Source organism: Lagenorhynchus albirostris, chromosome 10 (assembly GCF_949774975.1).
Source record: "Lagenorhynchus albirostris chromosome 10, mLagAlb1.1, whole genome shotgun sequence".
Classification (NCBI taxonomy): domain Eukaryota; kingdom Metazoa; phylum Chordata; class Mammalia; order Artiodactyla; family Delphinidae; genus Lagenorhynchus; species Lagenorhynchus albirostris.
Window position 1 is genome coordinate 27,040,053 of NC_083104.1, and position 17,628 is coordinate 27,057,680.

A 17,628-nucleotide genomic window follows, 5' to 3' on the forward strand; every position below is an offset into this window, starting at 1 on the left:
CAAGAAAGGCAAAAAAAAAAAAAAAAAAGGTTGATACTTTCTCTTCATTTGTATTACCAAAATAACAGGTTGGTTCCTTAGCAACCTTGGAAGGTAACCGATTATGGGTTTTGTTCTGTTTTGGTTGAATACTGTTATGATCTGAACATACTTTACATGACATTCTGTGTAGTCATTATTTTTATTGATTCTCAAATTATCTATGGCCAGTGTCAGGCTCCTCTAACTGGTTTCTGGATCCTTTTAAGAAGATCCCAGCAGTCTTTGATAGCTTCCTTAATTTCTGATAAGATAAGGGTCTTCATGTACATTACATGCCTCAGACACGGAATCAGCAGAGGAACCCTGGGCAATTTTCATGGGAAATTCAGAGATCACAGTCTGGAAATCATTTTCATTACAAGCTTTGGTTTATCTTCCATTTTTTAAATATAAGAGTGTGTGCGTATGTGTGTCTATTTCTCTTCCTTTCTCTTAGATGCATAGTACCATAAAATATGCACATTTCTCTGCCTATCATTTTTTCTGTTAACAATGTGTACTGGAGGTCATTCCATATCAGTATCTAAAATGATTCTTCATTCCTTTCTTATAATTATACTGTACTGCATTGCATGGTGATTCAATAGTTTCTTCAACCAGTTCCCAATAATGGGCATTTGCTATTATAAGTAATACTTCAATGAATAGCCTTGCATATATATTTTCTTAAACTTGTCTCACTTAACTTTATAATCATAACTAATAGGTTAAGTACATTGCCTGAGGTCACACAACTAATAAGTGATTATCTGAGATTTAAACCCCACCTTGTTGTCTAGCTCCCAAACCCAGGTTTCTATTTGCTGTCTCTTTATTATCGCAGGATAACTAAAACATTGGGCCTGGAATTATATCAGTTCAGTGTGGAGGTACTGCTGATCGGAAGCTCAAACTTTACTTGGCCTTTGATTAATAAAACTAAAGGAGAAAAGACTATTAGGTGTCAAATGCAGGGTTTTAGGAAGGAGACAACTTTCAAAACTTGGGTCCTTGGAGGGAAAAATAGAAGTTCTTGATGGTGGAAAAACTTGGGGTGCACCATTCCCAGCTGTGCTTGAAACTAATTCAGCCTTTTACTGGGGCACAGACCAGAAGCACACACATCAGTGAGACCCCCAGATCTCAGACTTGTCACTTGGGTCACCTTTGTTCAAGGAGAGCCACACTCTTTGTTGTTTTCTTTTTTTTGGGACCTCGGGAATATTCTGGAAGGATGGTGCTATTAGGAAGATAACAGTCTAGACTATATTCAAAACTCCTCAAATGCAATGCTTAAGCACCAAAGACTGTTTCTTTGGCTATTTTTCCTCCTGTCCAGGGTTACATAATACAACTCTGTATGTCCTGCCATAGAAAGGAATTTGGCTGTCTTCATAGCCAGATCTGACCCATGAAGACATTTTTTCCCTTTGGAGACTGTCTGGAAAATTATAAGTCAGAATTTACCTCTTCTTTTATTATACATTAAGTAAGATGTTGGACATGAACTCATACCATCCGTTGGGTATCATGAGGGTAATCCAGAATGGTAGTTCCAAAAGGGCAAGGTTTTTTCTTTTTTAAATTGCCATTGAATCCTCAGTGCTTAGAACAGCGCTTGACACATAATGGCGCTCAATAAATAACTCTTTGAATGTATGAATGAATGAATAAATGAATGAATAGATGGATGAATGAATTTGGGCTCCAGAAATTTGGTCAGTGTTGATATTAAACTTTAAGGATGGCCCATTAGTCTGCCTTGTGCAAAAATTACCAAGAGGGGGAAATGCTTTTTTCTTCTCACCTTTCTTCTTTTTCTTTCTCCTACCTTTGGACATCCTCTCCTTTTTCTAGAGTTTTTCAGCCAGTTCCAGAATGATGCTTCTCTTCTTCTCTACCCTCACCACAAGTCCAGACTTCTTAGTAGAGCAGATGTCAGCATAGTATTGGTGGGGCATTGGGGGAGACTAGAGGGAGGTGAGGAATATTAGGGTAGGATGATTAGAAATTAATATTCAGGTTTTTCTTTAAAAAGCTTCTTAGAACTAAGAAAAATGGGGGATGGGAGGTGGTGGTGGGATGAATTGGGAGATTGGGACTGACATATATACACTAATATGTATAAAATAGATAACTAATAAGAAAGAAAAAAAGAACTAAGAAAAACAAAAACAAAAGCAAAACTCAGTCAAATCTGGGGACCAAAAGGAAATAAGAAATTCTAGTGCAGCGGAGGATGTAAAGCCTACATCCTGGTCTCTTATTAATTTCTAAAATCAAAGAGGCAAACTTCCAGAAGGTGGTCTCTGAGATGCTAAGACTTGGAATGTCCGGCCTCTGCCATCTTGTGGTCTGCTTGGCTTTGTGTATGGCTTCCACGGGACACCTCGGATCACTCCCACTGCCATCTGCCCCCCTCTACCAACACAGCATGTCCTGGCCCCCAGGAGTAGTTTCCTCGGCACTCCAGTCCTTTGTGCCCTCCCAGCCTTCTGCTCTTTGCAGAAGCCTTGTCCCACATTGCCCCTCTTTCTATTTCTGCTCCAGGATTCTCGGCTACCCATGCTCGGTGTCTGCTGTGTCATCTTCCATTCATCCTGGTATATCAGAGGCCCACGAGGCTGACCCAACATTATCTGCTCTTCTCTGGGTTTCCACACCCAACTTCAAAGCTGCTTGTTCTTTGAAAGGAGGAGGTTTGTGTAGGAAAGGCTTCTGTATTTGTAAATGGAAGTGTGTCAATGCATGCACATCCTGACATACCCTCAGGTGTTTCCTACCTGCACATTCACTGCTCTTGTGTTTGGCAACAGCCAACTCAGCTGCCAGGGGGCTGGTGGCTTTGTCTGCTGTGAGCCCTCAGGGCAGTGAACACTCCTGAGGGAGACTGTGGAGTCTACCCTGGGACAAGCCTCCCGGTTATGTGTTATGTGAGTAGATAAGTGTGTGTCCTCTCACCCAAGGTTGGCTGTTTCCAAGTTCATGCTTTATGTTAATGTATAATAAATGCAAAGAGGCAGGGGAGGAGGGAGTTCAGACAGAGGGGATCTAGCTTAGGGAGTAGGAGGGGCCATCAGAGAGAGGTGACTTTATTAGCATTTTGCCAGAAAAGTAAGCTTTAGCCAAGTGAAGAAAGTGAAGGGAGAGGGCAGAGGGAAATGCTCTCCAATGGCAGCAATAGCCAAAAAAAGAACAATGCATCAGTGGAGTTGTGAGGACTTACAGAAAAATGACATTCGACTTCTTATTGCCCATAGGGGCAATGTTCTAGACACAGCATAAAAGCATGTTGTTCCCCGACTGCAGACAAATATCACAATGGGTAAAAAAGCAACTTTCCTTAAAGAGATTTCAGTGATATTCCACGCAGTCTGTCCACGTACTTACCCGCACATGAAATCAACACTGCTTGTCTGTTTGTTAGGAAAAGTGGTATCGCTCAAATTGCAGGAAATTTACCCTCTCAGCCACTTCCGAAAGGAACCCACACTGTTTCTCTGTTGGACAGAGCAAGGGTAATTACATCACCAATGCTTTTAAATTATCAGTAACAGAATCTTGGGGGAGGGAATTGAGCCAATAAGAAATATCATTTTAATAAGCCAGAACTCATTTGTGGATGCAGAAAGGTCTTCGGAAACCTCTGTCCAATCCAGCTGGTTCATATTGCAACAAGGCGTTGGGCAGTGGAACTCAAGAGCACTGATGGCTTTTTACTCTTTGCTACTCTGAATCTCAGGACAAGCTTGAGTGGGAGGATTTTCTGTTCTCCCCTGTGCAGGCCTAGGGCTGCATTGTGCGTGCTGCTATATTTGGTTCCCTGTATAGAAAACTTGCACGTGTGTGTGTGTGTGTGTGTGTTGTCTGTTTAATCAACCTAGTTTATTTTTTAGAGCAGTTTTAGGTTTACAGAAAAATTGACTGGAAAGTACAGGGTTTCCACATACTTGGCATCCCCCCTTCCCTCAACAGTCTCCCCTATTATTAGCATCTTGCATTAGTGTGGGACATTGGTACAACTGATGAACCAATATTGATACAGTATTATTAACTAAAGTCCATCGTTTATATAAGGGTTTGCACTTGTGTCTTTAGTGTTTCCCAGCTTCAGAAAACCTCCCGACTTTGTCCTGTTTCTTCCCTCTGCCACTCTGCATAATGATGGAGATGGTTGGAACCAGTTAAGATCTCCACATCCGTCCAAATACCATAGTAGCTTGAATTCAAGTACACTTGAATCTAGTGTACATTCTTTCACTGTCATGACCGACAGGACAAGGTTCTGACGTGCATCAGTTTTGGTGAAGCCCCCCAGTTTGTGAGGTGTTACATTAAAGAATCTTCTATAACTTCTACGTAGAATGCATTCAGATTTTTTCAGCTGTTTCTCTGGAAATAATTGCTACTGATACGTTCATTATTAAACCTCATAAGACTCACTGAACTGGTGTTCAGTGATTTCATGATTCTACGTGTTGCCGTGCTGGCCTTTGCAGTCTGGGCTCCAGCCAAGTGAAACTCTCTGCCGCTCCATTTCCAGTGGGTTGTTGCGACTTTATTTTTGGATCGTCCTGTTGTACACGCTGGATGCTTGTGCTAAGAGCACCTCTTTTTTTTTTGTTAATCAGTATGGTTTAAATTATAAACTGACAAAAGAAATTCTTACTCTGTCCCCCCATATAGGTCCCACATTTTATCATCTCTCTCTCTCTTCTCTCCTTCTGTAACCCCATCATGAATGCCCTTTTCATTCATTCTCCCACATTCCGACCCTCCTTCCTTCTCCCCAGTATTCCTATCTCTGCCAACTAAGATTTTAGACACTATTCAAGACCCGCCTCTCCTTAGATGTCATTTAGATTGCGTGAAACCTTCTCCTGGTTCTTCTCTGAACCTGAGAACTCATGAGTGTTCTCTGATCCTGTGTGCTCTCTAATCATGTCAGATTTGACATGTCATGAAGGAAACATTTCAGTGGTTTTTGCCCATCCTACTTTGAGTTAAATCCTAATTCTGCACTTAGGCACGTAAGACCTTGCAGCATGTTCTGTTCCCTGCTTCCCTCTCTAAGACTGTACCCTTCCACTCTCCTCCTGGCTGCCTTCCTGGTAGCACTAATAGCTGGTCAAGTTTGGTGATTCGCTAGATCACTCTGATAAGGTCCCAGAGTGTGGTCCATATACCCTTGGGGGTCTACAAGATGAGTTCCCTAGCAATACTAAGACACTATTTGCTTTTTTGCCCCAGTGTGTTGACATGTGCACTAATGGTGCAAAAGCCATGGTGAATGAACCTGCTAGTGCCAAACCATACTAGTCATTGTCGTCCTTACCGCCACTTACTCACTGTTTAAAAACTGCCAGACTCACTGGATACTCTTCTTCTTTTTTTTTTCTTTTTTTCGCGGTACGCGGGCCTCTCACTGCTGTGGCCGCTCCCGCTGCGGAGCACAGGCTGCGGACGCGCAGGCTCAGCGGCCATGGCTCACGGGCCCAGCCGCTCTGCGGCACGTGGGATCCCCCCGGACCGGGGCACAAACCCGCGTCCCCTGCATCGGCAGGCGGACTCCCAACCACTGCGCCACCAGGGAAGCCCTGGGTACTCTTCTTGATGAAGCAGTAGACATTATTGGTTTCATTAAAATTTGACCCTGAGTACACCCTTTTAATACTCTGTATAATGAAATGGTAAATATACATAAAGTACTCAGACTGCATAACAAAAGCAGTGATTGTCTCCTGGAAAGGGACTGGACTGATTGAGTTGCCAATGAACTAGCCATTTTTTTTGTAATGGAGCATCAATTTTACTTTGAAAGATCAACTGAGAAAAAGGAAAAGAAAAGAAAGGAAAAACAGGTTATGCAAATTTAGTTGTTTTGCCAATGTTTTCTAGAAAATGAATGGAGGTAGCCTGTTAATTCAAGAAAAGCAATTGATAGTATTTTTTGCCAGTGATAAAATTTCCATCCACCAGTATAGCTTGACAGTTTCCTAACACCTAAATGCTTCTTTAGTGATGCCAGTATGATAGTAAATAACACGACTTTTTGTTATTGTGTAATGAAATATATCAATATTTGAAATATTTTCATAACTCAATGAACTACTTACTATTTCCCTATAACCAATGCATGATACTTTTAAAAAACCATGCATGGAGAAATGATTCATTCAAAGAGCAAGCTAGACCAATGAATTTTTTTTTTTTTACATCTTTATTGGAGTATAATTTCTTTACAATTGTGTGTTAGTTTCTGCTTTATAACAAAGTGAATCAGTTATACATATGTTCCCATATCTCTTCCCTCTTGTGTCTCCCTCCCTCCAACCCTCCCTATCCCACCCCTCTAGGTGGTCACAAAGCACCGAGCTGATCTCCCTGTGCTATGCGGCTGCTTCCCACTAGCTATCTGTTTTACGTTTGGTAGTGTATATATGTCCATGCCTCTCTCTCGCTTTGTCACAGCTTACCCTTCCCCCTCACCATACCCTCAAGTCCATTCTCTAGTAGGTCTGTGTCTTTATTCCTGTCTTACCCCTATAGACCAATGAATTTTAATGTAATAGAGTACAGAAGGGTCACTGATGAGGTTTCCAATTTTACATTGCAACAAACTTTTAAGAAAGTACCACTAGTTGAGCTTTGGTATAGTGTCAAAGATAATCCACATCTCTCTCAAAGGGCTATTAAAGTATCCCTCCATTTTCCAACAGCGTATCTGTGGGAGGTTTCTTCACATGCTTCCAGAGTTTCTTCACATGCTTCAACCAAAACAGCATATTACAACAGATTGAATGCAGAAACAGATTTGAGAATCCAGCTGTCTTCTATTAATTTTTGAAAGAAATTTGCAATACTGTATCATGTTGCCAGCCATTTCACTAATTTTTGTTTTAGAAAATATAGTTATTTTCTTAGAGTGTTATTTAGGTTAACATGTAGAAAATGTATTGTTATTTTTGATTAATTCATCAATATTTTAAACTCCCCAGTTTTAATTTCTATTACAGTGCATATCAGTAGATGTAAACTGCATAAACAAAAGCTCCTTTGGAGTCTTCAGTAAATTTTCAACATGTAAAGAGACTTGAAACCAAAATATTTGAGACTCGTGGCAACTTGAACAACTCTCCATGAGGACTTTGAGTCTAAGAATTCATATCTGACCATCTGTCAGAAGATTCTGGGTGAATACTGCCTGAGTGCTTCCAAATTGGAAAAATATAATCTTATTTTTTAAAAAACTAGAAGTGTTGCATTCAAGGATAGGACATTTGATCCAACTTTTAAGAGCTTTGCAGTGTGTATACAGGCTGCTTTCTCCTTCCCTTCTTTGCCTCTACCTGTATCCTTTACCTCCTCTCATCCCATCTTTAATCCAACTATTAGTCTGTCTCATTCTCTAAATTCATTTTTCCTAATTTTTTTCCTCTTCTACTAAATAAGTATTTTCTGAGAGAATTCCAGCTTGGTGTTTAAATTCTGTTCCCAAGGTCATTTTTCTTGGGTCATAGAACGCTTCGTTCTTTCTCTCCTGCCCAAATAGGTCTTTAGGAATAACACGTTGGTTGGTCTTTCTATTATTTAATGATTTAAAAATTCAAGTTGAATTTTTAAAGGTAATAATTAAGTTAAAGATATTTAGCTGCTGCCCTAAAATTTTGAAAAAGGAGGAAGAACTTTTATATATCGCAGATAAAAATTTTTTTTCTAAAGAAGCACTTTTAAAAATGTGGTAGATGGATAGAAGATAATAGTACATATCTGTGTAAGCTATAGCTAGTACATAAAACCTGTGATTTCACAGGTATTATTGCTTAGAGTTTCAGTTTAAAAATGAAGTTATTTGAAATATATTCAGGACAAAATTTAAGAAAATAGTAGTATGGTTGGTATATAGAGAGGGCATACTTAGGAAAACATTACTTGAATGGTTGAATTTAGGAAAATCATGTTCCAAAGAGAAAGCCAGAGTTACAGCCCCAGCACAACTTCTCCCTCTTCAATACTTTTTGCTCTTTCAGCTTACATTTCAGAATTATTGTCATATTTTTCTGTGATGAAGCCTTTCAAATTGATTTATTTCCTCAAGCAAGTGAACAAAACTCACATAAAACAGCTTTTTTCAGGATATGTTGTATAATTGTACATAATATAGAAGGTGCTAAAAATTTTAGGGAAATAAGTAAATGTTTGGTTAGGATGATATGATTTTTACTTTTCCTAAAAGCAAGACTTCATTTAGGGTAGAATATATTTTATTCTGGTTGTAGGAAGAGATTTTATTTATGAATAAAATTAATGGACGAATATAAATTTTGATAACCTTCAAGGAAAGGAAATTAAATAAACATTACCCTCATCTCTCTAGACTAACTTAAGCTTTTAAAGTACTTGTTGAGGGACTTCCCAGGTGGCGCAGTGGTTAAGAATCCACCTGCAAATGCAGGGGACACGAGTTCGATACCTGGTCTGGGAAGATCCCACATGCCGCAGAGCAGCTAAGCCCATGCGCCGCAACTACTGAGCCTGTGCTCTAGACATTATTCTCATTGTGGTGACTCGTGTCACCACAATGGGAAGCCTACACACAGCAACGAAGACCCAATGCAGCCAAAAATAAATAAATAAATTTTAAAATAAATAAAATGAGTGATTTTAAAAAAATAAAGTACTTGTTGACATTTTTGTCAGTTTTCTGTAATGGAATAATAGTTTCTTTTTTAAGAAAGAAAAAACATAGCTCACATTAATAGATTGTAATCTACAGTGCTCACCTTATACTTAAGAGAAGGACTTCATGTACGTGTATAATTGAAACATCTCTTGAACACCCCACACGATTTTCTACTGCCTTTTCCCTATGCTTAGAATGCTACCATTTTAGAGTCATTCTTTCTGGGTAAGCATTGCTTCTTCCCTCTTTCATAGCACAATTGCTGCTCTCATAGGAGGCATATTAACCAATCAGCACCTTAGGAAGTATGCTTTTTTTCATGCCTAGAGAAAGCCGTATGTATACATTAGGAAAGCATTTGGCTGCAAGTAAAAGAAAAAACGCAATGACTTGAACAAATATCACTTCATTTTTTTTCTCACATAATGAGAAGGCCAGAGATGGACGTTTTATAAATATTTGAGCAGCTCCTCAAAAATATAAGTACCAACACAACCTTCCTTCATGGTTACACGGTAGACACCACAGCTCTAGACAATATATTTGTATTCTCAGCAGAAGAGGGAGGCAGCAAGAAAGGAAAAGGTTATACACCCAGATAGGTTCCTTTTTATGAGTATTTCATTCAAAACGTTTTCCAGAAGACCCTCAATACCTTTCTGCCTCTGTCACATGGCTACCTATAGCTGTAATGGTGACAGGAAAAAAGTACTTGGCTTTTCAGCCTCTAAAATGGGAAGAACAAGAGGGGGTAAATGTAACTTCAAATGACTGAATAAACAAGAAAAAAGGAGCATTGAAATAAGATTAAAAGATTGAAAGGGGAAAGGAAAAACTAAATCCTAACAATAATACTTCTTAGTTTCGTTTATTAAGTCCTTACTCTGTGTCATATATGCTACATGTACCTTACATGTATTATGTCATCTAGTTTTCACAAAAACCCTACAAGGGAGATAAGATTATTTCCGATTTACAGAGGAGAAAACCAGTGTTAACTACGTGCCCAAGGACTTGTATTCAAGCTGGGATTTGACCTGAGTTGGTCTAACTTCGACACTGCCTCTCCTGAGACCAGCACTTAGAACGTGTGGTTTTCTCTTCACTGTGGATCCCATTTCACACTTCTCCAGAATGCTGCAGTAGATTACAAACTGCCTGAAATGCAGTGGGAATCTTCAGGCCTTGCTTAATGAGGTGGATTGAGCCAAGAATGCTTGAAGAGTTCTAGCAAATGCTGCTGTGGCAGCACTTCTCTCTGCAATAATTACCTTTCATCGGTTCAGGCTTTCTGCTCTCGGAACTCATTACTTCAATTCTGAATTCTGATCTGATGCACAAGTGGTTTCCTTACATATTGAATGCTTTGAGATGGCCTTCTATTTTAGGAGGATTCTGTTTGTAAGCGGCTCATAGAAGCCTGTTTGTCTATTTAAAGTTGTACCGTCAGTTACTCTGGGCCAGTTATCTTGGTGTGTTCATGCAAGGTCACCTTCAGGATTCAATCCTATCTAGATCAGTTACTTTTACCCAGAGATAAATTCTGTCCTACAGATCGGTTCTTAGACTTGTTATTTAAGGGAGTTCCTAAGAGAGATTTTCATTCACTTATACAGTCAGCAAAAGAATGCTAAGGAATCAAAAATGAATATGATCTCTGACTATACTGTGCCTTGGTCGTTTTATATCTTCAGAGCTTAATACGGTGCCTGGGATACATTAAACACTCAGTAAGCATATGTATTCATTCAACGCATAATTGGTTAGAGCCCATTATGTGCCAGACACTAGAAGCACAGCACTAAACAAGACAGACGTGCTTCTTGTACCTGTGAAACAGATGCTCTTACAGGGAGATAGACAATGAAAAGAAAGCAGAATTGTAAAATAAAGAAACAGGGCCCAACTGTCCATCAATAAGAGAATGGATAAATAGTGGTAGAGTCATACCATGTTGTACTACTCAGCACTGAGGATGACCAAGGGATTGCTACCCCCCAACCATGTACAGAGTCTCGTAATGCTTGACTGCACTGACATCAGGTTCAAACACAGACAAAATCAACCTGTGATGACAGAAGTCAGGTCACCACAGATGTAGAGAACAAACGTGTGGACACCAAGGGGGGAAAGTGGCAGTGGTGCGTGGTGGGATGAACTGGGAGATTGGGATTGACATATATACGCTAATATGTATAAAATAGATAACTAATAAGAACCTGCTGTATAAAAAATAAAAATTAAAAAAAAAAAGAGATAGCTAGTGGGAAGCAGCCGCATAGCACGGGGAGATCAGCTCGGTGCTTTGTGACCACCTAGAGGGGTGGGATAGGGAGGGTGAGAGGGAGGGAGACGCAAGAGGGAGGAGATATGGGGATATACGTATACATATAGCTGATTTACTTTGTTATACAGCAGAAACTACCACAACATTGTAAAGCAATTATACTCCAATGAAGATGTAAAAAAAAAGAAAAGGTTACCTTTGGAGGGGGGTAATGCCTTTGGGGACGTGCAGGAGCTTCTGGGGTCCAGGTCATGTTGTTTATCTTGATAAGTGGATTGGTTCCATGGGAAAGTTCACTTTGTGAAGATTTCTCATGCTTTGTGCTTATGAGGTATATTTTTCTACATGCAGGTTATAATTCAATCACATAAATTTATCTTAGAAAAAGGTAAATACTGTCATAAAGGCTGTGGAAGAAATGCATAGGGTCTAGGGCAACTTGGATTAGTTTGGGGGAGCATCATGGTAGGCAGGGTGGTCTGAGAAGACCTTCGTGGGACATGCTGGGTAGGCTGAGTCTTCAGGGGGAGAAGTTGGCAGCCATGGGGAGAGGCAGGGGAAGAGCAACTCAGGCAGGGGGAACGGCAAGTGCAAAGGTTCCTGGGCAAGAAAGGTTAGGGTGAATTTGAGAAGGAGAAAAGAGGCCAGTGTGGCCAGAGCAGAGTCATTGGAGAGCAGAGTGAGACGAGACAAAGCCAGGAGTGGACAGAGGCCACATCATGAAGGGCCCTGGGGCATTTAGTCTGTGGCCTGCCCCTTATCATTGGACTCTTCTTTTGTCCCAGAGTGTGCTAAGATCCATGGCTACATCATCCCATTTCCTAGTCATCTTTCCAGCAACCCTAGGAAATAGGTTTTATAATCCCTATTTTATACTTGAAGAACCAAAGCTTAGGGAAAGTAGCTTTCCCAAGGTCAGCCACCTTGGAAATGAGTGGTATCACTAGGATTTGAACCCATATCCCTTTGACCCCAAGCCTACATTCTCAACTCCTGACCCTGCCTCTGAGCACTGGTGTTTAAGTAAAGAACGACTCCAGAGCATGATGCATGTGCCCTTAGGGTTGTGAACAAAGTCCTGAGCAAGTAGAAAACTCCAGCTGGGGAAGGCTGGGAAGGAGCCCATGGGCTGGATTTTGAAGATACATGTGGAATTTTCCCACGGGCATGCTTTCTCAAGGGAACAGTCTTTGCCTTTCTCAAGGCGAAGACTGAAGAGGATCAAGCTTCACAGCAGCTGATGTCCACTGAGCGTACATGCTGTGCCAGGTTCTGCAATGGCTATTTTACGTATCGCAGTTAATCCTGACAACGATTGTATGAGGTCGCTATTGGCACCATTTTACAGGTAAAAAATGCTGAGGTGTCCAGAGGTTAGCCGTTTGCCTAGTGAGACACAGCTAGTGAGTTGATTAAGTGGACACTATGCTTGTTAAATTAGTGGTGAGAAAAGCAGTGAACACGGATGGGCAGGTGTCAAGCCCAGATGCAAACATAGCTCTGCTACGATAACCCGTGTCCCTAACTCTCCTGCCTGGAACTTGGGGTATCCAGGGAAGTGGCGTATGTTTTGTGGGGCTTCATGATGTGAGTTCTCTGAACTCAACTGAAATGAATGTTCTTGGAGGGCTTCTCTTTTTGAGTCTTTTTTTTTTTAAAACCATCCCATTTGTGGTAATTTTTAAAAATTTAATATCATAGTGTAGTTAATTTACAGTGTTGGATTAGTTTCAGGTATACAGCAAAGTGATTCAGTTATACATATATCTATTTTTCAAATTTCGTTTTGTGAATTTTATAGTCTGTAATCTCTCTCCTCTGAAACCCTAAACCATATTTTGTTTGTTTTTGGTATGCTGATAGCCTAGTGCCTAGCCCTGGCCGGTGAGTTGAGAGGTCGAATGTATTTTGTTGACCTCAGGGCCTGGGGCAGGACCAGGCAGGGGCTAGGTGGTCTGTAAATATTTCTTAAAATAAATGAACACTAGGCTTATTTAACAAAAGGTTAGAGTGATAATGGATTTGGCCTGGGTCAACAATCTTTATCCTTCAGATGGTGTGCACCTTATTTTATTTCACATTACTTAAGCACTTAAGGCAAAAGCAGGGTTTATGGATCTCCCTTCCCTCTCTTGCCCCATCACCCCACTCCATCCCACCCCCGAAATCATGCAGAGTTAGTATGAATCTAGACTTGGAAGGAATTCTGAGCAAGAAATTCTGTGAGATGCCTCTGGTGGTGCTATGCTGTAAAGGTTTGAGACTTAAATGCGCCTGCATGAAAGAAATTCACGTGATGATGTCATTTTTATGAGCAAATCAACCACTGCCTGATATTTCCGTGTAAATGATTTCAAGCACATACAAAATAACTATGATTTTCTGTATAACTCCTCTGATAACCAATATCGTTGCGTCAGAACAGGAAAGCTTAAGCGGCTTAGAAGTGAGTTCATTCCATGCGCTAGGCCCACGCCGTACGGTATGGTAGCTACTAGCCACATGTGGCTACTGAAAAGTTGCAATGGGGTTATTCCGAATTGAGATGTACTTTAAGTATAAAGTACATTAGATTCAAAGACACAGCGTAAAAAAAGAATGTAAAATGTTTCATTAATAATTTCGCTAATGATTACATGTCAATGTGATATTATCTTGACATGTTGGGTCTAACAAAGTATATGAAAATTCATTTCACCTGCTTTTTACTTTTTTTAATGTGACTAGAAAATGTAAATTTACTAGAAAATGTAAAATTACACTGACATTGGGCAGTGGTGCTCTAGAACAAAACTACCCCCTCTACATCTGCCCCCCAATTCACTATTCCCCACTTCTCCCCAAGTACAAAAATTAACTAAACCACCCCGACTTTCATCTATGTCTGTTCTCAGAAGTCTGTTTTGATTCATTTCCTGATGGAGTTAAAGCTCCTGTGAGGCTTCAGTCTCCTATAGCTTGAAGCTTTATTTTCTACTAACAAGACTTACATTGACTCTGATGATGCAAACACTCTAAATGAATATACAAACTCATAATTTTAAAGAACTCATGTGATTGAGTAGCTATAACTCTCCCAAGATAGTGAGTAATAAGGATTATCATCATTTTTCAAGTGAGAAAACTGAGGCTAGGATAACATTCATTTATTTAAACCCGGCCCTATTCCAGAAAGGCTTTTAAGTCCGTGGCCAATTCTGAGAACCTAAGTGGCTTTTCCAAGATGACACAATGGTCGATAGAACTGAGCCTGGAATAATCTTCTTCCTCTTTCTACTAGAGCAGCAGTTCTCACAGTGTCCCATTGTTAATTAGGAAGTGTGACTTTGCATAAATAATGGTTAAAAGAGTAAAGTTTTTAGCTGACTTTGTTTTTCGATAAATTAGAACTGATGAAAGGATACTCAAAAATAATTTGTCTTCCATACACTTCATTTATTCACTCATTCATTTAACATAAATGCCTGCCATGTATTAAAGCACTAAGTTGGCCCTGGGGAAACATCAAAGAACAAAATAGCAAGGAAAGGCAGATCATCTAACAAATTTGACGATAAATAACAAGTAGTTAGAATAAATGATGTGCCCCAGAATGACTTAGCAGGAAGATGTAGGCTAGGGTTTGGGAAGGGCTTCATAAGTTAGCACTGCTCATGCTGAGACTGAAGGACAGTGGGACACAGCCAGAGAGAGAATGGAGGAGGAAGAATAAATAGGAATCTTTCAGGAATGCTTTCCTATGTGGGGAAGAAAGGGGGCTTGATGAGGCAGGGAATTACACATAACCTACTGCCCAAATTATCTATGCCACATCCTGGAAGTGTATCTTCGACCTAAATATCACCTTTCATGTGATCATGAATGTAACAACAGTGAAGTTTGAAAACCTTTGTATATTGCCATACTGCACTTAGCAGGGTATTTTCCCCCAAGCTTTATTGAGATATTATTGAAATATAACATATATAAGTTTAAGATGTCTGATGTGACAATTTGATACACGTATATATTGTGAAATCTTACCGCAATAAGGTTAGTTAACACTTTCATCCCCTCACATAATTACTGTTTTTCTCTTGCGGTAACAGCATGTAAGATTACTCTCTTCACAACTTTCAAGTACTTAATAGAGTATTGTTAATTATAGTCACTATGCTATACATATTAGATGCCCAGAACTTACTCATCTTATAGCTGGAAGTTTGCACCCTTGGACCCCATTTCCCCTCCCCCTCAACCCCCAGTAACCATTATTCTAGTCTCTCTTTTTATGAGTTCAGATTTTTTAGATTCCTCATATAAGTGAGAACGTACAGTATTTATCTTTGCCTGTCTGACTTATTTCACTTAGCATAATGCCCTCAAGGTTCGTACATGTTGTTGTAAAAGGCAGGATTTCCTTTTTTGTGGCTGAATAATATTCCAACGTGTATGTCTGTGTCTCTGTGTATATAATAATCCAATGTGTGCCTGTTATATATATGTATACACGTGTATATATGTGTTTGTGTATTTATATGTGTGTGTACATATGTATATATATACACACGTGTGTGTGTGTGTATACATACATATATCACATTTTCTTTATCCATTCATCCATTGATGGGCAGGTAGGTTGTTTCCATGTTCTGGCTATTATAAATAATACTGCAACGAACATGGGAGTGTAGATATCTCTTCAGGATAGTGACTTCCTTTCCTTGGGATGTATACATAGAAGTGGGATAGCTGGATCTTATGGTAGTTCTATTTTTAACTTTTTGAGGAACCACAGTGGCTACACCAATTTACATTACTACCAACAGTTCATGGGGTTCCCTTTTCTCAACACTTTTGCCAATACCTGTATCTTGTTTTTTTGATGATAGCTACTCTGGCAGGTGTGAGGTGATAGCTCATTTTGGTTTTGATCGGCATTTCCCTCATAATTAGTAAAATTGAGCACCTTTTCATGTACTTGCTGGCCATTTGCATGTCTTCTTTGAAAAATTGTCTATTCCAGTCCTCTGCACTTTTTTATTCTTTTTTTTTTTCTTTTGAGGTATATGAGTTCCTTACGTACTTTGGATATTAACCCCTTATCAGATAGATGGTTTGCAAATATTTTCTCCTATTCCATAGGTTGCATTTTCATTTTGCTGATTATTTCTTTTGCTATGTGGAAGCTTTTGAGTTTGATGCAGTCCCACCTGTTTATTTTTGCTTTTATTCCTTGTGCTTTTGGTGTCATATCCAAAAAAATCACTGCCAGGACCAATGTCAAGGAGCTTTTACCCTACGTTGTCCTCTAGTAGTCTTAAAGTTTCCGGTCTTACATTGAAGTCTTTAACCTATTTTGAATTAATTTTTGTGAGTGGTGTAAGATAGGAGTGCAGTTTCCTTCTTATGCATGTGAATATCCGGTTTTCCAACATTATTTATTGAAGAGACTATCCTTTCCCCATTCAGTATTCTTAGCTCCCCTGTCAAATATTAGTTGGCCATATATACGTGGATTAATTTCTGGGTTCTCAGTTTTGTTCCATTAATCTACGTGTCCGTTTTTATGTCAGTACCTTACTGTTTTGTTTATTATATGTTTGTAAAGCAGGATATTTCAGACCACCTGAGGGGCCTGTGCATTGGTGTGTTGAAAAAACCATCTCCCAAAAAAACAAAACAAAAGAATCCAACCCTGATGTGTAGCATTTGCCAATTTCCATGGTGTAAACACTCCCACCTTGGCTGATGTCTAGCTTCCAATAAAAAAATCATTGAATGCAAAATTGGGAAGAAATGTGTGGTAGCACCACATTTTATATCATTTCCACCATACAAATACATAGATGTAAGTGACCTCAAAAACTGAGATGATAGCAAATGTGATAAAATAACCAGGAAGCATTGAATTTTGAGTGTGTCTTACCCTTGTTTTCAATATAATTTAGCTGTAATTTATATTAATTTTTAGTAATGGCTTTGTTTAACAACTGCCTCACAGAATTCCCGTGAATATAATAATCAGCTCCCACACGCCTGTATAAGCCGGCTCTAGCACGTCAGTGGGCCTGGCATCTTCAACGTAAAGTAACCGTGATCCTTGTCTAGAGAAATCCTCACTGTCCCCTACTTCTCTGTTTCTTACAGATCAGCAAACAGCAGCTGCAGACAGTCAAGGACCGGTTTCAGGCTTTTCTCAATGGGGAAACCCAAATCGTGGCTGACGAAGCCTTTATGAACGCTGTCCAGAGTTACTACGAGGTAAGATTCACCGGGCAGAAGAATGCCAAGACTGCTTGAGCCTGAAGCTCAGAGTTTCTGAACTACTGGTCAGTGAGAATAGTAGCCTTGGCCTTCTACAGGGCCATCCCTCCTGAGCCCAAGGGGTTGGTGATTGGTTACAATTTAAAGGAAAACAGCATTTTGTTCGGCAGGGTATGGGGGGAGTGGGGAAGAAAGGCTACTGTTTGCCAACTGATTGTTATAACAGGCAGAGTGGTGAGTACTTTATGTACCATTTCTTGTTTAATCTTGACAACAGTCTTTGAGTTAGGTACTGCTATTATTCCCACTTTACTGATGAAGAGACTGAGGCTTAGAGAAGTTAGGTTAATTACTCAAGGTCACACAGCTGTTAAAATGCCACAGGCTAAGA

The 17,628-nt window shown here is 39.8% G+C and overlaps 1 protein-coding gene across 16 annotated transcripts in view; it reads left to right on the forward strand.

Moving 5' to 3' along the window:
* CADPS (calcium dependent secretion activator) overlaps positions 1-17,628 on the forward strand; it is a 479,657-nt gene that overhangs the window by 91,948 nt on the left and 370,081 nt on the right. For all 16 annotated transcript variants that reach the window (XM_060163968.1, XM_060163967.1, XM_060163973.1 and 13 more), the window contains one exon: positions 17,121-17,234. In XM_060163968.1, coding sequence (XP_060019951.1) covers positions 17,121-17,234 — 114 coding nt within the window. The remainder of the gene's footprint in view (positions 1-17,120; positions 17,235-17,628) is intronic.